Source organism: Pteropus alecto, unplaced genomic scaffold (genome assembly GCF_000325575.1).
Source record: "Pteropus alecto unplaced genomic scaffold, ASM32557v1 scaffold38, whole genome shotgun sequence".
In the NCBI taxonomy this organism is placed as follows: domain Eukaryota; kingdom Metazoa; phylum Chordata; class Mammalia; order Chiroptera; family Pteropodidae; genus Pteropus; species Pteropus alecto.
In genome coordinates this window covers 2,920,899-2,946,612 of record NW_006442512.1, presented here as the reverse complement: position 1 = coordinate 2,946,612, position 25,714 = coordinate 2,920,899, and the positions used below count along the sequence as shown (strand labels likewise).

The 25,714-nt window shown below is 36.4% G+C and overlaps 1 protein-coding gene across 1 annotated transcript in view; it reads left to right on the top strand.

Annotated features, from left to right (window-relative positions):
- Window positions 1–25,714, top strand: part of NEO1 (neogenin 1) — a 154,638-nt gene that overhangs the window by 95,689 nt on the left and 33,235 nt on the right. Inside the window, exons 9-15 of the mRNA XM_015597664.2 lie at window positions 5,002–5,156; window positions 11,690–11,838; window positions 12,343–12,481; window positions 15,549–15,598; window positions 16,533–16,680; window positions 19,721–19,831; window positions 20,930–21,124. Coding sequence (XP_015453150.1) covers window positions 5,002–5,156; window positions 11,690–11,838; window positions 12,343–12,481; window positions 15,549–15,598; window positions 16,533–16,680; window positions 19,721–19,831; window positions 20,930–21,124 — 947 coding nt within the window. The remainder of the gene's footprint in view (window positions 1–5,001; window positions 5,157–11,689; window positions 11,839–12,342; window positions 12,482–15,548; window positions 15,599–16,532; window positions 16,681–19,720; window positions 19,832–20,929; window positions 21,125–25,714) is intronic.

Genomic DNA, 25,714 nt, shown 5'->3' with positions numbered 1-25,714 from the left:
GTCTTTGCGAGGAGCCGTGCCACATGCTGACTGTGTGTCCCTGGCATTGCTGTGTAGATTTCTTAATTGTGCTGTTACTTCAACCCAAAATAAGAAAGTTATCATATATATTTTGATTAGGGACCTAACACATGAAATACAGTTTATATTTCTACCAGGGTGCTAACATTTGACATATATTGTCTTTAATACCAGACTGGCAAGTTCAGCAAGTATAGGAACCCAAATCAAGTGAAGACCCCTTGATTTAACACTCTGGAGAAGTCTGTGACATTACTGAACCAGATAGATGGAGCCACCCATAGGATAATGTTTATCTGAACACTGCACTGGTTGTTTTGGGAATTACAAAGTTACAGAAACATAGTTATAGGCACAAAAAAAGCAAGACATTACTACCAAACAGCATTTGTGTTAGTGTCTCCAATCCACTTTCAAATCTCATTGCAAATTGCATAGTATTTCACAGCTGGAAGAAAGCATTTAGCAGTTCCTCAAAACAGAAGCTTGCTTCCACTGCAGGGCCTTTGCCCTATTCCTCCTACCAGAAATGCACTTCCCTCACAAATAACTGTCAGGCCCTTGTCTGTCACCCTCAAATAATACTACCTCAGGCCTTCCACAAACCCACCCAGCTTAGCCCCTCAGTCACTCTCACGCTGTGGTATACTGAAGCCATCTTTTTCCCAAGCCAATTGTTAAATTTTCTGGAAATTTTGTAAACCCATGACGTGACCTGGTAGTTTGAAATTGGGCATGGTGGGAGTACTTACAGTGACGGCGCTGCATACAAGAGCCAATTGTTAAACATCTACCAGAACACCCCTATCACATCACCCTATTTTATTTTTTTGCTTTTGTTTTAGAACATTTAGCACTCTGAAAAACATTTTTTTTTATTAATGTATTTGTTGTGTCTGTTTAATAGAATATCACTAGCACCTAGAACAGAGCCTGGCATATAGTAGCACTGAATAAATATTTGTTAAGAGAATAAATTAACCTCAGTCAGTGGAGAAATAATTATTCAAGAAATTATGTTGAAATAATTTACTCCTTTTGATAGAAAGGAGCAAAGTTCTCTGTTTTGTATCATGCATAACAACAAATTATAGATGGATAAAGAGATATTTTGAAACCTATAAATGTGTTAGAAAAAAATATAGAAATTACATTTATCATTTGCCTATGAAAGGCTTTTTTAAGGAAGACAAAATCCAGAAGCCGTATCAGGGGAGACTGACAAAGTTTTATTATATAGCACTGTAAAATTCTATATGATAAAACATAAACAAAATCAAACTGTCAAGTTATAACGGGAAAAATTTATAATAGTTACAAAAGATTTATTGATATTCAAGCTATACAAAGAGCTCCTACAACACAGAGATCCCAAGAAGCAAATGGTATGAGTAGATGATTCACAGAAGTTAGTGGAAAGCTCATTAAAGTTAAAAAAAAGATTTTCACTATCACTGACAATCTTGGAAATACAAAATAATGAGTTACCATTTTTCACCATAAGGGCTGGCAAAAATTTTAAGTTGATAATATCCAGTGTTATGCAAGTTAAATTCTGGGAAGAAATGTATTCTAGGCTCTTGGTGGCAGGATTTTGTTTCTTAATGCACATACCTTTCAGTCCAACAATTACGTTTTTAGGTTTCAATCCTGTAGATATCGATATATATGGATAGGGCTCTCATATATATAAGAATGTTCATTGTAGCATTGTTGTAAGAATGAAAAAGGAAACAGTGTAAATGTCTGTTGATTGAGGAATGGGTACACAATTAAAATATGTATATCCATATGAAGTACAAGACAGGAATTTTTAAGTGACTTATATCTGTATATTTCTATATGTATTGTGTAAATGCCTAGAGCCATGATTCTTAACCAGGCACAGTTTTGCCCCCTACCTCCCAGTAGACATTTGGCAACATCTGGGGACATTTTTGGTTATCGCAACTGAGATGGGAGGTGAGGCTTACTAGTATCTAGTGAATGGAAGCCAGAGATGCTGATAAACATCCTACTGTATATATCGCAGCCCCTTACAACAAAGAATTATCCTGCCCGTAATCTCAGTTCTGCTGTGGTTGAGAAACCCTGGCATGGAGAGAAGAAATGGAGTCAGGGAGACAAATCAGGTAGTATTTATGTTAATCGAGGCATGTGGTAGGTGTGGCCTGGATGAAGATGACAGCAGTGACTTGGAGTGGACAGAATAAATCTACGGAATATTTCAAAGGAAGATTCTTGAAGACTGTAATTTTTTTTGTCACTTCATTGCTTCATAATTTCTGCATAGAAAGCAGTGAAGGAGTAGAAAGAACAGAAGTAAAGTTTGGATCCTGATTACTTGTTATAAAGAAAATTTAACCTTTGTAGGCTTATATTTTCTCATCAAAAACGAGGGTAATGACTTCTCTTCACAGACTTATAAGAATTCCCTACTACTTGCATTTGAAAATTCAACCACTAGGTGGCACTACGTGCCTTGGTCATGAGTTGTAATTGTGTTGGGTTCCTGAATTTCCCAAGATTACGAAGGGTCCTTGCTCTACCTTGCGCAGTTATGAAATGTTAGCGTTGCCAAACCCCCCCCCCATGCCTTTAATGTAAACAGCAGTATTTTTATAATAGAGAACTCAGAATAAGTTATTCCAGAAATTAATAGCATTTTAGAAATGGACAAAGCTTTAGGTATGTAAGTCTAGTCTGGGAATTGGCAAACTGTGGACCCTGGGCCAAATCAGACTTGTTATTTTTATGGCCCTGGAGCTAAGAATAGTTTTTACATTTTCAAATGGTTACATTGTAATAGGTTATATAAGTAACTACATAATATTTTCCATTTTGCCTCTTGGCCTGTAAATATTTACTCTCAAGACCCTTTAAGAAAAAGTTTGCTATCCTCATCTCATTTTTTTTATTGAATAATGAATACATGAAGAAACTGAGGCCCAGAAAGAATTAGTGACTTGCCTATGGTCCACTAGCAAGCTAGTAGTGTTGCCAGAACTAGAATCATAGTTCCTCACATCTAGCCCAAGATTGTCTTGTCTTTCTGCTTTTTACTTTTAGCTAACACATTCTCAGTCCCATTGTGGCCCACACATTTAAGAGAATTGTACTTTACAGTTCACCCTGGATCTTGTCCTGAAGTCAGAAGTATTTTTTTCCAGGCAGACACTTGGTTCTAGGACCATAGACCAAACTAGTGTTAGAAGCCTTTTCAGGTGCTGGGACACATAAGTATTACTGATTTTTGATTATAATGCTTCTATTGAAATTTGTTCTAGGTTTTTAATTCCCTTCACTCATTTCTCCCATTTTTTCCCTTTCATATAAGAACAAACCAAAGATATACATGATATCATTACTATACAAGATTTGCATATCAGAAGGTAAATTTCCATTCATTTATTCAGCACACACGTGATACTGCTTCTGTAGTATGTGAACATGAATGAGACACTCACTTCATTTTAAAGTAAAGCAGTACCCCCCCATCTTTCTCAGAGAAAACTTATTCAAACTCTTATATGCAGTGTGAGCAAAACAGACATAAGCTGTGCTCTCACATGGAGTTTTTAGTTTGGTGAGATACTTCCTTTTAAACAGCAATCACTTGTGATCAAACCAAGTGTTAGAAACCTCAAATGTAAGAAATCAATTGACATCCTCCTTTTTAAACCTTGTTGTAATTAGACAGAGGTTTAGCTGAAAAAGTAATATCCATAAGTATCTCCACTTTCTCTGAGCAATGACTTTTGTTACTATAGTACTCTTTTCCAGTAGACTTGATTACAAACAACCAACCTCTGTAAATATGATGCTTGTACTGTTTGTTTGTTTGTTTAATTAAAAGAAGATAGTTTAAGGAACTTTAGAAAACTATTGAAAAACACTTAAATCTATGTTCATATACAATCAGACAAACTGGTATATGGTCGTGTAGAACTAAACAGTTTTATCAGTAATTTCATAGAAAATTATCAATATTTTAATTCATTAGGTAAATTCAAATAATTCCTTCCACAGAGCCCTTTTATTACTCAAGATAGGTACAGATCTTTCCTCATGTAATTGGCAATTTTTAAAGCCTAGCACTTTGTCTAAAACAAGTAAACTCCTTCACATTATTTGTTGATAACTCTTGTATAATATAATCTACTTTTTGCTATATTAATAACAGTACACTTAGCATAATTATGGACCCAAGTGTAGACATACAGACCCCTCTTCCAAGATAAAGCCTGGAAGTTTTTTTTTAAAAAGAACCTAGAAAATTGCTTTTATATTTTTATCAAGTAACACTAGACTGCTAGATTCATTGTACTTTTTGTGATTTGTCAAACATTTCAAATCAGTTTGAAAATCATTCAAAAAGTATTCATTTTAAGAAATAAATGATAAAAATCAATGTCATGATTAGCTTATTTTATAGATTAGTAGGTTACTTTTAGGATTCGTTTAAATTTTTAATGTTCCCAATTTTAAGAGTGATAATCTAATTTTCGTGAGAGTCTGTTATCCAAAATGTACACAGCATCCCTTGATATTTTCTGTGTGAATTGGGTCATAACCTGTAATCACCTTGTTTGTTTTCCTGAGAATCACCCCTTAAAATTCAGTAATTCTTAAAGCCTACAAAATTAATGACCAGCTGCCCCATTTGAAATGGCACTGACAAGACCCTTGTCTATGCTTCTCTGCAAGGACGTTGTGATTAGGACCAGCAATATCAGTAATATTTAAGCGAGAACATCAGCGAGTTATCAGACACGTATGACATTGCTCTTCACAAGTTTTCATATTCTACTCTGCACTGTTCCATCCCTAGAAGTTTTCTTTTTTGAAAGTTAATTTCTTAAATTGTTAAGATTTCAATGTGGTGTGATGTCTGTGGGAATTGCAATGAAAATGAAACTGTGTATCCTAGAAATATTCCTAATCGGTTCTGTCTCTTTCCAAATCCCTCTTTGTCCAAAGGGAACGTGTTGAGAATACCAGTCATCCAGGAGAAATGCAGGTAACCATTCAAAACCTAATGCCAGCAACTGTGTATATCTTCAGAGTTATGGCTCAAAACAAGCATGGCTCCGGGGAGAGTTCAGCTCCTCTGCGAGTAGAAACACAGCCTGAAGGTAAGTCTTCCACCTGTCTGTCAGCCCCGCCTGTAGCTAGACCTTGTATGAAGATCTATCTTCTGTGTGTAGCCTTGCACATTTTAGTGCAAAAGATAACCATTCTTCACCTTTGAGAATTTTATGAATTAAGAGAGATAAAATTAATTCACTTCAAACGGTAGCAAATAGTATAATACAATATAACTGCTGACACATTCTCAAATTTTACTGATCCTTTAAGACCTAGCTCAGCTGCCTTCTAGAATCTTTCCTTTGATCCTATCTAATATTGTATCTCTACAGTTCCTTCCACTTTCTTCCTTAAATTGTTATTGTGAATAGACTTCATTTATTTTATGGTAAAGACAGAGTTTTTGTCATCCTTATATTTCTCATGGTATCTAATGTAGTGCCTTACCCATGAAGTAGATATTTAATATTTGTTATTTACCAGATTGTCCTGATTTTTATACGCACCACACTCTTTGGAATCTCTTTAAGGCTTTACTTTGGACCTATGGTTTTTTGTGCCAAATAGTGCTACTTCCAATTACATTTCTTAAGATTCTCTGCAACTGAAATGAGTGTCAGATTGACTTATTTTATAAATGTCTTGAATGTCTTAAATTTTGGTTGTAAACTATAGGCCTGAAATTATAAGCAATAATCAAATTAAAATTATTGCTTTTCCCATGAGGCTTTCTTTAGACTTTTACTTTTAACACAAGCCACAGTTTTCCTCATAGCCTTCTCCAGTTTCCTTTTACTATTATCTACACTAGTTTTTCATGTTAACAGACTTCCAATAACAAAGATTTTACTTCAGCAATGTGGCATATGCGATACATTTGTGAAAGCTAATGACTAGAGAACTAAACAAATTTAATGAATTTGCCATTGACTGTTAGGTAGCTAGTCAATGTGAGAAATCTGAGAACAAAGAAATGGAGGCCCAGCCTAGAGACCGCCCAAAGAACAAGCCATTGGTAGTTAGAGAACCCTTGCTGCATCCCCAGAGGACAGGAGGGCCATAACCTACAGCTGGTTTAATCCGGCCACAGACACTTGCGCAGAAGGTACTACCCTAACCTGACCACAATTTCAGCCTCATTATACTATCATTTAATACCGTGTTTATGCCTGGAAGTTCGTGAATCTAATTATAACAGACTGAATTCTGGGTAAGCGTATGCACACTAGGCAAAGAGTTATATAGCAGACAAGTGTCAATCAAGATTAATGACCTCACATGCCATTCACTTAGAAATGCCTTTGTAACCACCCACCATGGCCCAGATATAATATAGACCTTCCTACTTATGCAACGTGAAATAAGCCAGTCAGAAAAATTTGAAAACCACATGAAATCACTTCTTATACGTGGGATATAAACCTAAAAGCAAAATCAGACAGGACAAACAGAGACTTATGGACATGGACAATAGACTAGTGGTTACCAGAGGGTAGCGGGTAGGGGGTAAGGGGTAGGTCTATGGGGTAGAGGGGGTCAAATATGTGGTGACAGAAATAAATCTAACTCTGGGAGGGGAACACACAATGCAATATATATATGCCTTACTGTTGAATTGTACACCTGAAACTTACTGAATTTCATTAACCAATGTTACCATAATATAAATTTAAAAAATGATAAATAAAATATAACTTTAATCTTTTTCCCAGTCTTGCTGACCTGTGATTCTTTGCTGTGTCAGCGGGAAAGAACTGAGGAAAAATACTAATTGCACTTTTGCGACGTTATCAGCCCTGCTGCACAAGGAAAAGTATACCCGAGGCGGCTTTTAGGCCCATCTTCCCTTGGCAGAAGAGGCAAATAAAGTACAGATCCTGGGTACTAGTGCCTAGCAAACTGCAGAGGGTACCATGCTATTTTCACTTGGCGAGCGCTTAGAAGTGAGTCACTTGCGTTCCCCAGCCTCTGGAGAAAATGAGAGGTGAGAGGAGAGATCATACAGCTTCCAGCAGAGAGCTGGAGCCTATGGTACTTACTGGAAAATCTGAATCCAAGTCACCAGCACCAAAATCTGTTACCATTTGTGGATGATTTGAACTCCAGTGCTGCCCCAGTAGTATGATGGGTTGGGGGAAACTTCGCAGAAGTGCAATTAGTATTTTTTCTTGGTTCATCCCCACTAACACAGCAAAGAATCACAGGCCAGCGAGATTTGGAAAAAAATTTACTAATGGTGTATTTTAGAAGGAGATGGGCCATGCTAAGGAAGGCTGCAGCCCTGTAGAATTTGGGAGGTGAAAAGGTAAAAGAAATAAAGGACAGAGTACGCCCCCAGGGAGGGGCGGGTTTCCAGCCAAGAGAGCTGTAACAACCCAGTAGTGGGAAGGTCTATATTATATCTGGGCCATGGTGGGTGGTTACAAAGGCATTCCTAAGTGAATGGCATGTGAGGTTATTAATCTTAATTGACACTTGTCTGCTATATAACTCTTTGCCTAGTGTGCATACACTTACCCAGAATTCAGTCTGTTATAATTAGATTCATGAACTTCCAGGCATAAACACGGTATTAAATGATAGTATAATGAGGCTGAAGTTGTGGTCAGGTTAGGGTAGTACCTTCTGCCCAAGTGTCTGTGGCCGGATTAAACCAGCTGTAGGTTATGGCCCTCCTGTCCTCTGGGGATGCAGGAGGGGTTCTCTAATTACCAATAGTTTGTTCTTTGGGCGGTCTCTAGGCTGAGCCTCCATTCCTTTGTTCCCTTGTCCGACTAGCTACCTAACAAAACTAGAAATAATTCAAGGACTTCACCTGGTCTGATGGGTGGAATAAGTAAAGCCCAGAAGCTGTGGAACTTCACTTTCTAATGCTGCAGCAAATCATTCATTCATCAAACATTTACTGAGTACCCCCCATACCAGGCACTACACAAGGTATTAAAGATGCAGGGGATGAACAAGATAGGCATTCTCCTCTTAAAGAATGAGCAGTTGAGATAGGAGGCCACCGATCATTTCAGTGATCGAGCTTAAAGATCAAGAATCAAACCTAGGCTATAAGAATAAGAGGGCCATCAGAGTCAGGAGGTTGATTTAAGGAAGGAATGTGTTCTCGTTACAGGGAAAGGATATTGCATATCAAAATTATTGTGTTCAGATAAGGAATAGCCAGATTTCAAGCTCAGTTATTCTCCATTAATTTTCATGTACAGATGTCATTCATGAGAGATACTGGGACACAAAACAAGGAACAATTACTATAAAAGTTGGGTATATCAAGTCAGGTTCTTAAGAAAAGATGGGATCTGAGTTTGCCTTGAAATATTTGACTTAGGGTGTACAGTTTCCTTCCACAGTTTCCTGGGGAAGGAAACTGTATGACCCAAATTTCTAAAATAGAATCTAACTGCATATGCAAGGTGAGTGATGATGAAAATGAAGGCAAAGATCACTGGCTTTGATTGAGTGCAAGAGAGTTCCATCCTGGGGCTGTGGACCTTCTGAAAATATACAACGATATTTGTGCATCTGTAGTCACATTTTACTTGGGAAAGAGCCTGTGGCTCACATCATTTCAAAACTTAAGAGTCAAACTGTTGAGAATGGTCATTGTCAATTTAGAGATGAAAGAAAAGATGTAAAGGACAATAGATTTATTGAATGCCAATCACTGTACCAAGTAGTCGTGATGTAAAGATGAATAAGACTTGACTTCTGTTCACAAGGAGCTTTATAATCTGGTGGTACGAGAGATGTAAATAAACAATAGTGTGATGTGCTATCATCACAAGGAAATAGGCAGCACAATCATTTGTTCAGGAGTTTGATCAAAAGAAAGTAGCTAAAACTAAGAATTGATCTACCATATGATCCAGCAATCCCTCTACTGGGTATTTACCCCAAAGACTTGAAAACTCATATCCGAAAAGATATTTGTACACCGATGTTCATAGCAGCATTATTCACAGTGGCCAGGACAGGGAAGCAACCAAAGTGTCCTATGATAGATGATTAGATAAAGAAGCTGTGGTACATGTATATAATGGAATATTACTCATCCATAAGAAGAGATGAAATACTGCTGTTTGCAACCACATGGATGGACCTCGAGATAATCATGCTAAGTGAAATAAGCCAGACAGAAAAAGTTGAAAACCACATGTTATCACTTATATATGGGATATGAAACTAAAAGCAACAAACGAACACGACAAACAAACAGAGACTCATAGGCAGCACAATGGTTACCAGAGAGTAGGGGGAAGAGGGGAAGAGAGAGGGAGATAGGGTCAAATATGTGGTGACAGAAAGAAATCTAACTATAGGAGGGGATCACACTGCAATATATATATATGCCTTACTGTTAAATTGTACACCTGAAACTTATTGGATTTCATTAACCAATGTCACCGAAAATAATAATAACTAATAATAATAATAAATTAAAAATAAAGGAACAATGTTTTATCCCCAAAAAATAAATAAGAAAGAAACTATCATGCAAGACAATATTTCTGGGGAGAAATGTGTTAAGCATTGTAATTAGTGGGACACATTTCCTTCTATTATATGAACTTTATATTATGAATGGTGGAAAACAAGCAAAAAATTATTGGAACTGGGTCTCTAAGGAATAAAATTTCAGAATAAAAAGGGTGAAATCTAAAAAGAAAAGAAAGTAGCTAAATAAGAATATAGATGGAAGGGGCAACAGATTCTGGTGAGGATATTTTAGGGATGGATATTGACTATAACATGTTTTGGCAAAAGAGAAGAATTTTCTGTGGGGAGGCATAAGTGCTGGCGTCAGCCCTCGGAAAATATTTTACATATTTAGCTTTAAAAACCAACTTAAAATTTCCATTTATTGTGCCACTGTACAACTGAAATGAAAGAATTTAATAGTGCCTTTTTTGGGATCATATTTACCTATTTTAGCCAGTGAATGTGAGTTCAAGGGAATTATGGGACTGTTTTGTTTTCTTTCCTCCTTCACAAGTAAGAGGAAAGTTTTCCATATCAGCAAAAGTGTAACAAATCCCACCTGTCAGGCTGCACAAAATATGGTCTTAACATTAAGTGAATAACTGTCAGAATAACCATATTCAGATTTCTCTACTTTGGTAGCAAAACTCATCTTAAGCTGTGGTGCTATTGTTATTTAAGACAACCAGTTTATTTTACATTTTGTTAAGTTTTTTCCCCTTTTCTTAAATCTAATGGATGTCTGTTGCAGAAACACGAGCACCAGAGAAGTTTTCAAATCTAAAGTGTCTAAAGTGTAAGCAATAGGCATCCACCCAAGGATTTGTCTATAAATTGGGGCTTGACTCTTCAGTCAGACAAAAAGAGCATAGTGAAAAGGGTATGTGAGCTATTAGAAGAGTTCAAGCCAGATGGTGAATCAGTCAACCAATCATCGAGTCTTCCAGTCACATATGTCCTATGGAGGGGGTTCTGATAATCTCCTAACTAGATCTTCACGAGTTCACGTTTTAAAATCAGAAAGTGCTCAATGCCTGGCTCTACCACTCAGTGACTTCCCATTGCTTGGGAATGGTTCTTAACCTCTCAACCTCATCTATGAATGGGGACATTAATAGTATTCGTCTCATTTGAGTTAGTGCAGAAATTAAATAGATGTAATTTAAATACAAGTCAAACACTCAATGCTGGATTGATTGTAAGCATTCAATAAATATTAGCTATTTTTAAAATTATTTTTCTTTTATCTAGTTCTGTTCCCTTGTTTTTCTTCCATGCATGTGCTCACGTGTCCTTTCCAAACACGTATCTGATGTCATATCATGTTCCTGCTCATACTTTTTCAGTAATTAACACCTATAAGAGGTAATCCAAAGTCCATAGCAGGGCATTAGAGGTCCTTCATTATGTGGCTCCTGTTATCCTTTTCAGCATCTTCTCTCCCGCATCCACTCTGTCTCAGCCTGAACCACATAACACTGTCTTCTCACATGTTATTCTCAATTGACTTGAATAATTTTCCCCTTGGTATCTGAGAAAACTATTCATTTTTCTTGCTCCCGAAGTCTTCACCAATCTTTCCCTTTCTTACCCACCCCTTCCCAAAACAGAATTGTGTGCTCTCTTCTTTCTGTTTTGGTTATGACTGTTACCTAACTCTGTTAGCATTTAGGATATTATTTGTAACTATTTCTATACCTGACTACCCTCTGGCTCAGGAGTTCTTTGTGGGCAGGGACTGTCTACATCACCATGTCCCTAGTGCCTGACAAAAAAAGGTTGTCTTTTTGTGATGGTGGATATATATGTGCTGCAGTCCCACTGCAAAACTAAGGTTTTATAAATAACGAGAATTGTACAGTGTTCATTTTTTCTTTAAATAAATTTGAGATAACTTCACAGATAATTTTTGGTTTTAATTTAAGTCATAAAAAGGGAAATTTGTTGAATTATATATTATCCTAAGTCAATTGTTTTCTTAGTTTTTCATTGTTTTTTAAACATGGTCATTATCACATTATTGCTGAGAATGGTTATTGAGGAGTGCAGTAAATTTCATTTATATCTTGCTGTCTTGAAATTTTCTTTCTAGTTCAGCTCCCTGGGCCTGCACCTAACATCCGAGCATATGCAACTTCACCTACTTCCATCACTGTCACCTGGGAAACACCATTGTCTGGCAATGGGGAAATTCAGAATTACAAATTGTACTACATGGAAAAAGGGACTGATAGAGAACAGGTATAAGAAAAATTTTTTTTCAGTTACAGTTGACATACATTATTATGTTAGTTTCAGGTATTCATTTAGATATATTTATGTACCTAACAAAGTGATTACTCTGATAAGTCCAGCGCCCATCTGACACCACACATAGTTATTACATGAAGTCATTTTTCAATCCATTGATTGGAATAGTAGAGTTGAACTATATTTCCAAAACTCAGTATTTGCTTGTCTCTAGAAATCTGAGGAAGAAAAGAAGTATAGGAGATGAAAAGTTGACAGTCTATTTTTTTGTGCCAAAGTTTATTCTGTAGTTTTTACCAGCAAGGGTCACTAAACATCAAGCAATATTTCTCAATAAATTGCCCATGTTTATCATTAGTCTACTTTGACTGTTAAATAACATTCTGTAAAAGGGATAAAATCTGCATTGTGTCAGATATAGAATTTGTATAGTTAATTCTTTGTAGCATTTCTTGTGTGAGTTGTGTATATATAAGTTGTTTTATTTTATTCAAGGATGTTGACATTTCAAGTCTCTCTCACACCATTAATGGGCTGAAAAAATATACAGAGTATAGTTTCCGAGTGGTGGCCTACAATAAACATGGTCCTGGAGTCTCCACACAAGATGTGGCCGTTCAAACCTTGTCAGATGGTGAGTCTTCCTTTGGAACAAAATACTGTGCTTGGGATCCCTGGTAGCATACTAGTAAGATTATGGGCTTTGATGTCAAGAAGATTCTGTTCAAATCCCTGTACCCTTTTCTCTTCGTGTGACTTTGGACAAGTCACTTAACGTCTCTGAGCAAGTTTCCTTAATGTAAAATGCAGATAATGCCAACTTCATTGGGTTATTATAACTGCTCAATGAGAGAGCATAGCACATAATGGTGACTGGTAATGTGTTTTCCTTTTTAGTAGAGCCTTTTGTGTAAGTAAATAGCATTGCTTATTCATAACACGGACTATTCCAAGGCTGTGGGAAGGCTAGCCTTGCTCTACTTAATCATCTTTGCATGCCAAACAGGTCTTTTTAATAGCTCAGCATTTGGGTGTTTCATGTCTTACCTGTGACTGAATTTCTAAGCTAAATTACATGCATATAGCCAATACCCAGAGCAGTATTTTTCAAACTACAGCTTCCAAAGAGATTGAGTAGGCCAGCATTTAAAAATATATATTTTTAGAATAACAGAGTTCATTGGACTTAGTAAGTGTATATATTATTTCCTGAAACTCAGCCGAATTCAATGTGTTACAAAAATATCTTTTCCTAAAAAATGCCTGTATACGTATATACCCCTTATATATAAAAGGCACACTTTAAAAGCTGTAGTTTGACTCCTTTAAGCAAATGGTCCAGTGTAACATCAGCAACAAGGGAGCAGACTGATATCATGTGTGCCCTAATGTGTTGCACTGGGAAAGACACAATTACCTTATTTCACCTATGTTGTATCCCTGTTAAAATGTTTAACTTGAATCTGATCATAATGAAACAACTAGATGTATCCAGATTGAGGGAAATTCTGCAAATAAACTGGCCTGAATTCTTAAAAATTATTTGTTTCATGAATAAAAAAGTTTAGGGACTTATTCTAGAATCTAGATTAGAGAAGAGTAAAAGACACATGAAATGAGATAAAGCAGGTTTAATCTTTGGTTCCTGGATCTGGGATTAAATAAATAATAATAAAGGACACTTGGTATATTTACTTAATGTCAGGTAGGTATAGTATTAGGCAGTATTAAATATTAGATATGTTTTAGGTATGTCAGGTAATATTTTTGCGTTAAGATTAAATTTTCTGAATGTGATCATTGTATTATAGTTTCATTGGAGACCATCTTTGATCTTAGGAGATACATACTGTAGTATTTAGTAGTGAAGTATTGTGGTGACTGCAGCTATTTCTCAGATTACTCAGAAACTGATACATACTGTAGTATTTAGTAGTGAAGTATTGTGACTGCAGCTATTTCTCAGATTACTCAGAAACAATATGTAGAAATATGTGTGTGTGTGTGTGTGTGTTTGTAAATATAGTAGAAAAATAAAACGTGGCAGAACATTAATAATTGGTGAATTCAAGAAAAGAATATATATGGCATTCATTGTATTCTTGCCACTTTTTTCTGTGTACTTGACATTTTTCAGGATAAAAAGTTCTGAAAAATAAATACAGATTGTAGTTTGGTTAGCCAACTACATAAGCCAACTACATAAGTTGGTCAAGACTTTTGAGAAAAGTTAAGGGAAAAGTAGTTTAACGCAGGCTTTGAAATCTACACATGAGCCAATTTTAACTGCACTAAATGGATTGGCATGCCAACTGTAGTTACTGTCAGGGAACCGAAGGTGTCCGAGTGTGGTAGTTACGGGCAGCACTTGGGTGTAAGGTGAATCTTGGTTCCTGCAGTTAGCCAAAACAAATACTGTAGGCAAGAGATTTGAACCTCATCTACAAAATGGGCTTAATAATGGAAACTCAGCCCTTTGTGGAACTGTTGTAAGGATTGAGTCTCTGCCATGTAGGAGCACACTGCAAATCTTAGCTATGGTGGTGATTATGAAGAAGACAGCAATAGCTATGTTGGATGCCTCTGTAGCTAAGTCAGAGGTTCTTAACAGAGGTGATTGGAACCATTCATATACTTTTTTCAAAGCAAGGTGCCTAAGTCCTACTCCAGACCCTCTGTGCCTGACTGTCTGGGTTGAGGCCTGATGTACTTTGTACAAGATACAACACTGAGCAAGAGATAGTCTCTGTCCTCCAGAAGCCTATAGCATAGTGGGCACTTAGTTATATAGCTGGTCATCAAATGTCAGAGGAAAGGAGAGAGAAGTTTCCGTGGATGGATTAGGAGAGAGCTGCTAAAGTCAGTGATCGGTGAGTGGAGAGGACACTAATCAGGATTACTTAAATTCTCCTTGCTTGCTGTAGTTACTACAGAGCAGGATGCTGGAGGGTGTGTGGACCATAAACTTTGAGATACCCCAGTCTTATGTTCTAATATGTGAGGAACTAAAGTTATGCAGCTGTTTGTTCAAACAATAGTCACAAACTTCTTACATCCTAATGAGTGTTTCCTGCTGTATAGTTGCATTGGGGAGCCATATGGTCACTACTGAGCTGTCATTGCTTAAATATCGCTTTGCTTTACTTGGGAACTGCCTTCATAGTTAGTTTTGGAATTCCATAAGAAAGCCAAGGTCACTGATTTAGGTACATCCCATTTTAGACTTATAATGACATTACTCACTTTATTTACTTGCCATGTTCATTAAACTCGTTTTCAGAAAATTTGCAGCTCTTCCCGCAAAATACAGATATGCTATCACCAAGAATAATCAAAAAAATACATTTAAGGTTCAGAATGTATCTGGGGTCTAGAAAAGTTTAGAGTTACTGTGACTCCATGTTGAGATAAGTGTCTGACTTCTCAAAGGTACAACCTGACTTGGGACTGGTGGATACATGTGAAGGTGTCTCATTTTTTAAAATGAATCAAACATGGCCACACCTTATCTACACACTACTGTCAGCACGAGGGCACTGGCAGCTGCATTTAGACCTCCAGGTTGTATAATCAGTGTTTGAGATGTGCATTTGTGTGAAGTCAGGCCAAGAACAATGACATGGATGATACGTGATGGATGATATGTGGGTGATGGAAAAAACATTTTTTTCTTTTTTCTTTTTTCTTTTTTGCCTGTCTAGTTCCCAGTGCTGCTCCTCAGAATCTGTCCGTAGAAGTAAGAAATTCAAAGGTAAAACTTTATATTGCTGTTGTTCATTTTTACTAATATTAAGTCTCAGAAAGGCTTATAGAGAGAGAGATTCTACATCAAAACAAGCAAGCAGAAAATAAGGTAACCTAGATATTACATTTGCCAGTAAAGCTGGGCTTAGAAACCAAATCCAGTTTATTCTGTTTACTGGCTTTCTCTGATGTCCACATCACTTTAGCCTTTCTGTAAATACTTTCCTATTGTTATGTAAATCATTACCTTCTAGATTTTAATGGTCCAGAACCAGAATGTAGAAGTAAGTTGTTTGTGAGCCATAGCCCCTTCTTCCTGTGAAATGAGGCCAGTGTGAACCTGACAGATGGTTGCAGATGCTGAAAGCATCCCTCCTAATCGAGTTGACTGTACACTAAGGCATGTATGCCCCTCAAAGGCCCAGAGACTTCTGGGTTACACTGAGATTTTCAGTCCTTTCAAAAAGTACTATTATAATCCTTTTCCTTTAAGAAACAACCAGCTGTTCATAAATGATCACCTTTTTGAAGAGTTTTAGACAGAAATTGTCTAATTTCAGTATTTCAGTGGTTCCATAATAGAAATGGAAAGAGAACCTTACACCTAATAATAGTATACTTCTTAATCCATGTGCCTCTGACCTTACATTTTCTTGTGAAAACTTTTTTGAGACTTGCCCAGTGTCTTCATTCTGGCAAAGCACCCAGAAGATCAAGGGTCCAGAGTATATTGCCTGCAAATATAATCTTCCAATGTGATCATTAGGAGTTTTAAAATTAAAAAGTATTTTTGAGTGATTATTAACTTAGTAAAACTCTGAGTACCCTGCACCTTTTTGTTCCTTCTCTTTACACAGTGAATTCCAGATAACAGTACGTAAAACAGTTAGGACCAAGCTTTTCACATATTTGTCTTTTCCTGATAAACTTGTCTTTCCCAGAGCGTAATGATTCACTGGCAGCCACCTCCTCCAGCCACACAAAATGGGCAGATTACTGGCTACAGAATTCGCTACCGAAAGGCCTCCCGAAAGAGTGACGTTACTGAGACCTTTGTAAATGGGGAACAGCTGTCTCAGCTGATTGAAGGTAAACTGCTTTACATACAGGCAAAAGCTAGGTGATGGTGTCTGTCTCAGACATTGAGTTAATGCTAGTCTAAATGACTGCTCTGAGCTGTTGACTTATGCAAAGTAAAAATGATTCAAAAGAATTTGTAATGGTTCAGTCTACTTATGACTTGATAAAAATTAATGGAAAACACTCTTACAGGTTCTCCCATCTCTGAGTGGTGAGATTGTATCTGAATATTATTTCCTTATTATTTCCTTGTGTTTTTCTGTATTCTCCATGTTTTCTTTTTTGAACATATGTATTACTTTTTTATAATCTGAAAAAAAGGATAAAAAGTTATATAAGCAAAGCTTGTTGGTAGCAGAGTCTGTAAAATTATTTTTGTAATGCTGATACACCTCGTGTATATGTGGCCTGAAACAACATTTGCAAATCACTATAGCAATGCAATAATCATTCTTGCTACTTATGGACACAATAACGCTTTAGAAAATTCTGTCAAGGATAGCTCCTTATGTATGGTTTTTTTCTTCATGTGCAACAGAGCAAGTGGCATACCTTGTGAAAATGGATCCTAATCTCTAACTTGGAGTCCCCCTATAGATGACAGAGTATCCCCCTCTTCCTTCCTCAAATAGGGGAAGTACAGTTGGCTTAGAAGGAGAAAATCGCTTTTCAGGAGAACCGTGGGAGGAAGATGAAGTACTTTTTGCCCTTTGGATATTGGAACTGTGCCTACAAAGAATAGAGACAGATGCCCCTCAGAAACCCTATTGGGGTTTCCTAGCAGAGCTGGTAGAGGAGAACTAAAATTTGAGAGAGCCACTGACAGTGAAACCACTGTACTCTAGTAATCCCGCAAGCTTTTCTCCTAACTCCTCACCTCATAGATAGGATTTGCTTCTTCCAAAATAGGAGAAGGTGAATGTTTGTCTCCAAGGGTAGCATCAGTCTTCTGGTTTCTTCACATGAACCCTGCAGCTGTCAGCTGTAGTGAGTAAATGGCTGCCATGGGTGTTGCTGAGAAATCTCACTAAAGGAGCATTATAATAAAATTGCCCACAGGTATACTTAAAAGTCAGTTTCTGATTTTACTCCAACTAAATAACATTTCTCACCCATAGGCTTTTATTTTGAATATTTAATAGTAGATATTTACTGTATTTAAGGCACTGTTTTTGTTGCTAATAACATCAAAATAAAATATAGTCCTTGCACATGAGGAGACTATTCATTTTCTCAATGAAACATTTGCTATATAAGGAAAATACCATGTGCCTGGTAAAAATAGCTTTTTCTTTATCAAGAAAATTCTTACATTTTAAAGTCATATTTAGTTTCATTAGTTTAGCAGACTTTATTGAACTTTATTAGTATGTGCTGGCACTTGGTATATATATATAATGGTGGGCGAAAATGGAGATTTTGCTCTCGAAGTATTACTTTGAAGCTTGATAAGTATTAGAGAATAATATGGATTACCAGGATCCCCTACTAAACAACAATTATATGATTTAAGTTTTCGCTAGAAGTAATTGTTGTTTCTTCCTTTTGTACCAGTTATATAGCACTTAACACATTCTCCCATATCCTTATAATGTTAATTGCGCGCCTTAGTTTTAGTGTATGAACTGTAGTTTACTTCAGGAGGAACTCTAAGCCTCTTTACACATGGGTCTCTCACTTGCATGTGCTTGTGTTTCCCTCTCACTTGCTCTTAACGTTTTAACTCTCCCCAAAGGGGCGGGAATGATAATCTTGCAGACCCTCAATTGAGCCATGTTTGCTATTAGTCCAGATTGCTGTCCTTTAACAGTTATAAACACATGGACAGTCCACTCTGGCTCTTTCTGGTTCAGTATATGCAGGGAGGAGACAGGCAGGTAAACTGACGTGGGCCTAGCCATTCTGTTTCTCCTTCTGTCTTGCTTATTGCTTTCTTGTGGGGAAACAGGTTCAGGATAGGACTGCAGAGAGCAGAACCTCCCATCTGTCTTCTTACACCATGTAACAGGATTAACTGACCAGAGGTCATTCTGACCAAGTTCTCATTAGCTCTCTCTTTGGAATTTCTGTACTATATTGCTCGCCAAAGATTCCAATATTTGGATATGGGGAGGAGGATAATTTTTCATCACCCTAATAAGACCTATCACAATATCTAGTATTTTAAGCACTCTAAAAATGTATGCATGTGAACTGTACACTTAAAAATGCTTAAAATGGGAAATTTATGTGTCTTTTAACAATAAAAAAAAGAAAAATTGGATTTATGAGTATATGACTAGCTGACCATATTATTGACCATTGCCCTACTTTTCGGGGTAAACGTTTACATGTGAATCTCTGTTGCCTTTGATACGTTAATAACTCCTGTACTGTATTTACGGATAGTAAATGTGAAAGGTTATGTAATAGGCTTTATCCCACTTTTACTTTATATATATATATACACACACATATGTCTATATATATATATATACACACACACATATATATAGACATATAGGCTATTGAGAAATAGATTTCTAGGCCATGTTTGGTGTTTAAAGTGTTTAAAGTGGTTATGGCATGGCTCAGAGAACAGAGGTAATATGGTAGGAGTTATATCTTTGCATTTTTTCCTGGTCTTTGGTGTTTTCTGAGACCAACTGACTTTGTTCCTTTGTTATATAAACTCTTTCGTTAACCATGGCCTCTTTTTGGCCTTAGTTTCCTGAGTAACAAAATGAAGGGATTGTATTAAATGATCTCTAAGCTGCCTTCAAACTTAAAAAAAAAAAAAATCTGAAATCTAGGAGTTTTGCTCATTTTTGTTTTCTTCTTGGATCATGTGGGCTTCAGCCTCTACTTTAGATGTGAGAGCTCCTCTGTGCCATGCCATATTTATGTATCGCTTATTTGGTATTAACTTTACCTAAAACTTTATCAAGATAGTAGCTATATACTGAGTTGGTAGATATTTACTTTAATGAGAGACTATTAATCTTTCATTTTTTCAAAGCTCTTGTTTCAGCCTTTTTTTTTTTTTTTTTGTCTGTCGTTTGGATCTCAGGTCTGGATCGGGGGACCGAATATAATTTTCGAGTGGCTGCTCTAACAGTCAATGGCACAGGCCCGGCCACTGACTGGCTGTCTGCTGAAACTTTTGAAAGTGACTTAGATGGTAAGAACAATAATTGGCAGGGTTGGCACAGGCTAGGTACTAACTGTAGTCAGGTGAGTTGAACTGGGAAGCCACAGACTGGGGTGCACATGGCTTAAATCCATGAACTTTCGTGTCTTATACTGCTGTCATTCCTGTAATGCGGCAAGTTTCCTGTGGTTTTTTTTGTTTTTGTTTTGTTGTTGTTTTGCGATGACTGTTAGAGAACTGTCGCTTTAAGCAGAACCAGAACCAATAAAAATGTACAGGTGCTTTATGTCTTTTTTTTACCAAGGCCATTAAGAAGATGGATGATCTGAAATTTAAGGTCGAGCCACATGAATCGTGCCTTTATTTTAGTTATGGTTTCCCTTTTCCTTTAGTTCTGGACACCTTGCCCTTTTGCTCACCTGTTTATTCAGTGAGTAACTCCATATGGGTGTGTATATATACCTTTATCAGAGACAAGTGCTGCACTTGGGAGACAAAAGACCCTGGGTACTTTTTCTAATTCTTGGTTTACTAATTTCTGAATTAAGGTAGTAATTTATGCCTTGAAATATGTTTGAAAGATACTGTAAATTGCCATCTTTAAAAAGATGGCATCTTTTAAAAGAGGCTTAAAAGCCTCTTTATTTAAATCCATTTGTGGTTCTAAAGTTTCATATTTTCTGACTTATCATATTACTTAGGGGAGTAAATAATTGATACCACATGGTGTAACATGATACTTGATTACCTGTTGACAACAGGCTTCTAATTAATCGGTGTTCTGCCTTTCTCCTTTCACCGGGTATGTTTGGGAATCAGGTGTGGGATCAAGAGGAATGGGTAACTATTGAAAGGCAATTTATTTGTTTTTCTCCTTTGGGCAGAGGTTCTTGGATCTCTTTGTCTTCTCTTCCAAATTAATATTGCAATATCTTATGTTTCAGGCCATTTGGTTTTTGTTTTCCTCTTAGAATGCATTAAAACCATGGGCCATACAGGTTCTCTTTGAATTCTTAAACATAATGGAAAAAACAGCATTTGGCATGAGACTGCACACCATTCCCCAAGGATGGTGAAATATTCTAAAGGAAGATGGAGCTCATCTTGCTTTTCTCCTTTCTTTCTCAGAAACTCGTGTTCCTGAAGTGCCTAGTTCTCTGCATGTCCGCCCGCTTGTCACTAGCATCGTAGTAAGCTGGACTCCTCCAGAGAACCAGAACATTGTGGTGAGAGGCTATGCCATTGGATATGGCATTGGCAGCCCACATGCCCAGACTATCAAAGTAGACTATAAACAGCGCTATTACACCATCGACAATCTGGGTATGTGTGCCGAGTTGAGGAAGTAATTGCACATGTGATTTCTTTCTTTTTGTCTTTTTATTGTGTAATAATTTTATTTTTATAGAAAACTTTCAAAAATGGTACAAAGAATTCCTGTATATCCTTCATTCAGATTCCCCAAAGTTAACCTTCACATGTTAACATTTTACATGTGCTTTATCATTCCTGTTTTCCTATATGTACATATTTTTTCTTTGAACCATTTGGACATGATGCCTCTCTATCCACTGATACTGTAATGTGCATGTCCTAAAAACGAAGACATTTTCTAACATAACCACAGTGCAATTATCAAAGTTAGCAATTTAACACTGAAACGATATCTGTAGACTTTATTCATATTTTACTAGTTGTCTCATTGATGTCCCTTATGATAGAAGAAAAACATTTTCCAGGATTATGTTGCATTTTGTTATCATGTCACATTAGTTTTCTTTGATATGGAACAGTTCTTTGGTTTTTTTTCTTGACTTTAATGACTATGACATTTTTGAAAATTATAGATCATTTATATTTTGTAGAATGTCTCTCAGTTTAGAGTTGTCTAATATTTCCTCATACATTCAGCTTATGCCCTTTAGGAAAGAATAGCATAGACGCATTGTGTTCTCGTCAGTGCATCACATTAGGAGGCGCAGGTGAGCCTGTCACTAGTGATGTTAACTTTAATCATTTGCTTAAAATGATATCTGCCATATTTCTCTACTATGAAGTTATTATTTTCTTTATAACTAATATGTACCTTGTGGGGGAGATACTGTGAGTCTTTGTAAATATTTTGTTTTTTATCCAACTTTCACTTACTAGTTTTAGCATCTTAAGTTATTACTGTGATGTTTCACAAATGGTGATTTTCTAATTCTATTACGTCTTCTACATTTATTAGCATTTTTTAATAAGGGAGAGCTTTCCTTCTTTTTCATAGTAGAATGGCCAGTGGCTTTATAATTGGCTCCTCTGTCCATTTGACATCTCCCATCTTTCTTTGAGCACTTTCTTCCTTTTTGACACAGTAAGATGTTTCAGGCTCATCTCAGATTTCCTAGCCTTAGTCCTTGAATCATCTATTTCCCAATGAATCCTGGTTTCTTTTGTGGGAAATGGTAATTAGAAACCAATGTCTGAGTACTTTACTGGCTCATTGTTACTGGTGTAGAAAATCCTGAGGAATCTACAAGAAAGGCTACTAAAACTGTTAAGTGAAGTTAGCAAGGTCAAAAAATAGAAGGTTGATGTAAAGAATAGTTGTATTCTCATATAACAATAAGTTGGAAATTGGTATTAAAATAAGTTTCATTTACAATAGCATCAAAAAATATGAAATACTTAGGAATAAAGTTTAAAAATATGTGCAGGGTCTATGCACTGAAAACTAGAAAATTATTGTTGAGAGAAATTAAAGAAGACAAATAAATGGAGAGACCATGTTCATGGATTGGGAGATAGTACTATTAAAATGATAGTTCTCCCCAATGCAATCCCAAGTAAAATTCCAGTAGACTTTTTTGTAGAAATTGATAAACTTACTCTAAAATTTATATGAAAGATCAGAGGAACTAGAATAGTCAAATATTTTTGAAAAAGAATGAAGTTTAGAAGACCCATACTACTTGATTTCAGGGCTTCTTATGAAGCCACAATAATTGAAACATTGTGGTAGTATTGGTATAAAGGTAGGTGATTAATGGAACAGAATAGAGTCCAGAAATAGATCCATTTGTATATGGTCAATTGATTTTTGACAAAAATACTGAGACAATTTAGTGGAAGGATATAGTCTTTTCAACAAAAGGTGTAGGAATCATTGGATATCTGTTCGAGGAAGAAAAAGAACCTTCCCTGACCCTTATTTTACACTGTGCACAAAACCAGATGTAAACTCAAGAGCTAAAATTATAAAACTTCTAGAAGAAAACAGGAAGAAATCTTTATGTCCTTGGGGTCAGCAAGGATCTCTTAGGATGCAAAAGAGCACAAATTATAACATTTTAAAAATTAATAAATTTGATGTCATCAAAGTTTAAAACTTCCACTTTCGAAAAGACACCAGTAAAATGAAAAGGCGAGCCATGGACTAGGAGAAAATACTCATCATTCAAATATCTGATGAAAAATTTGAGTCCAGAATATATAAAAACCCTTACAACTCATTAAGAAGATGACAGTTCATTAAAAAAGGTAGGCAAAAGATTTGAATGGACAGTGTACCAGAGAAGATACATAAGAAGACAATAAGCATGTGAAAAGATTCTCCACATCATTAATCATCAGAGAAATGCAAATAAAACCACAGTGAAATACGACTACACTTCCTATAGAACTGATAAAATTTAATAGACTGATACTCCCAGATATCAGCAAGGATGCAGAACTGGAACTCTTGCTTCAACCACTACTGAAGTACAACCACTTTAGAAAACAGTTTGGAGATTTCTTAAAAAGTTGATCACACCCAATGTTTCCACTCAGATATTTAACCAAGAGACAGAAAAACGTATATACACAAAGACTTGTTCATAATAGCTTTATTTATAATAGTCTAAAAGAGGTAAACAGGTAAATGGTAAATTGTACTATATCCATACAATAGAGTACTACTCAGCAATGAAAAGGAATAGGCTGTAGATACACACAATGAATCTAACGAATTATGCTGAGCAAAAGAAGCTAAACATAAAAAGTACATGTGTTGTTTTTATGAAATTACAGAATAGGCAGCACTAATCTATAGCGACAAAGAAAGATCAGTGGTTGCCAAGAAACAAGGATGATGGGAATTGACTGCAAGGGGCACAAGGGAACTATTTGGAGTATTAGAAATATTCTATATATTGATTGTGGTAGTGATTACACAGGTATATATATTTCTCAAAATTCAACAAACTGTACACTTAATGGGCATATTTTACTATATTCTAATTAAATCCCAGAGTTGATTTACAAAGCAAAAAAAAATGATAATATTTTATAATAGAAAATGAATTAATTTTGTTAGGTGTAATACTTTTTCCAAATTGGATTATCATTATAGAGATCTTTCTAAGACTTATCTTTTAATTCAGAATCTGCCTTGGACCAACTTTTTAATTCAATCATTCCTTTGTAAATATCTTTCTTAACAACTTTAGGTGCCTAGCAAATGAATTACCTTTAGCTTTTCTGGTAGAAAATAAGCAGCAATTTCATGCTTCAAAAACGAAGTAGCCGTTCTCTTTCCTTTCAAGAAGAAACAGCACAGGTACTTAGGACATGTTCCCCACATGAACATTCTTATAAGGCAGTTGTGAGAGAGCAAAAGAAGAGCTTTGTTGGTAGGATAAAAATATCTCTGTGCTGACCCACTGCCTACTGTTTCTTTTATGAAACTACTGAAAGGAGAATCCTTGCAGTGTAGCAGTACATGGTCCTTGACCGTCAGGTGCTTTCAGTCTAGTAGAACAAAAGTAGTATACAAGAACCAATGGAATGAGATGAAGTGAAGTGTGGTTGGAGAAGGGAGAGCTAGTAAGGCACTCTAGAGCAGTCTAGGAGAACCTTAACCTGAACTTGAAAAGACTGAGTCAGAATAGCATTTGAAAACAAGAGATGAGAAGGAGCACTTCATGTGTGAAGAGAGTAAACAGATCACAGTGAGAAGTAGTAAAAAAAAATTTAATTCTGCATGAAGTAAAATGAGCTTGAGCTATATCAGTCAATACATATATTTAAGATGTATATAATGTTGAACAAAATAAGAAAGTCAGAATGGAGAAATACATTTAGGAATTCATTTATTAATCAAATTAGAGCTCTCCCCTGAGCTTCAGATCCATATAAACATCTGTTTACTAAATATCTGCACTGTGATATAGCCCATATTCTATCATAATTTAATCAAAATTAAAGTTAGTATCTTCTGCAAACCTTTCGATCAGTCAGCAAATATTTAATGAACACCTACAGTATCTCACACTATGCTAGAGGTTCAGTAGAGAATCAACCAGACATGAGCCCAATTATTAGAAATAATACAATTTTGAAATAATTAAAATCGTTTAGGGTGCTGAGGAAGAGAAGTGGGGTACTACAGGCTGTGTAACTAGAGAGGCTAATCCAGTCTTGGATGAGCCCTTTAAGATGAATAGGCATTATCTCAGTAAAGAAGAAGGGTACCTGTTTCCCCAGCCTGGGAAACAGCTGCAGATGTTAAGGCCCATGGTTAGGAGGTGCATAGTGCTTCAGTGAACCAAGAGATGGCTGGTAGAGATGGAGTGTAGAAAACAGGGTAGAGAGGTGAGAGGCAACAAGACTTGAATCAATAAGATTCATTCGCATATAGGCAGGGAAGGAGAGAGAGGTCTTAGTAACTCCCAGGCTTCTGACTTGAGTAGCAGAGCACATAATAGTGCCATTTGTGAACTAGGGAACACTGGGGCACATCTGAAGTGGGGAGAGAGAGATTTGAGACATCCAAGTGAAGATGCCAGACAGTTGAACATGGAGGTTCAGTGCTCAAAAGAAAGGTCTGGACTAGAGATATGTATTTGCGTTTGACGGCACATATGTGCTAATCCAACTAAGGAAATGGGT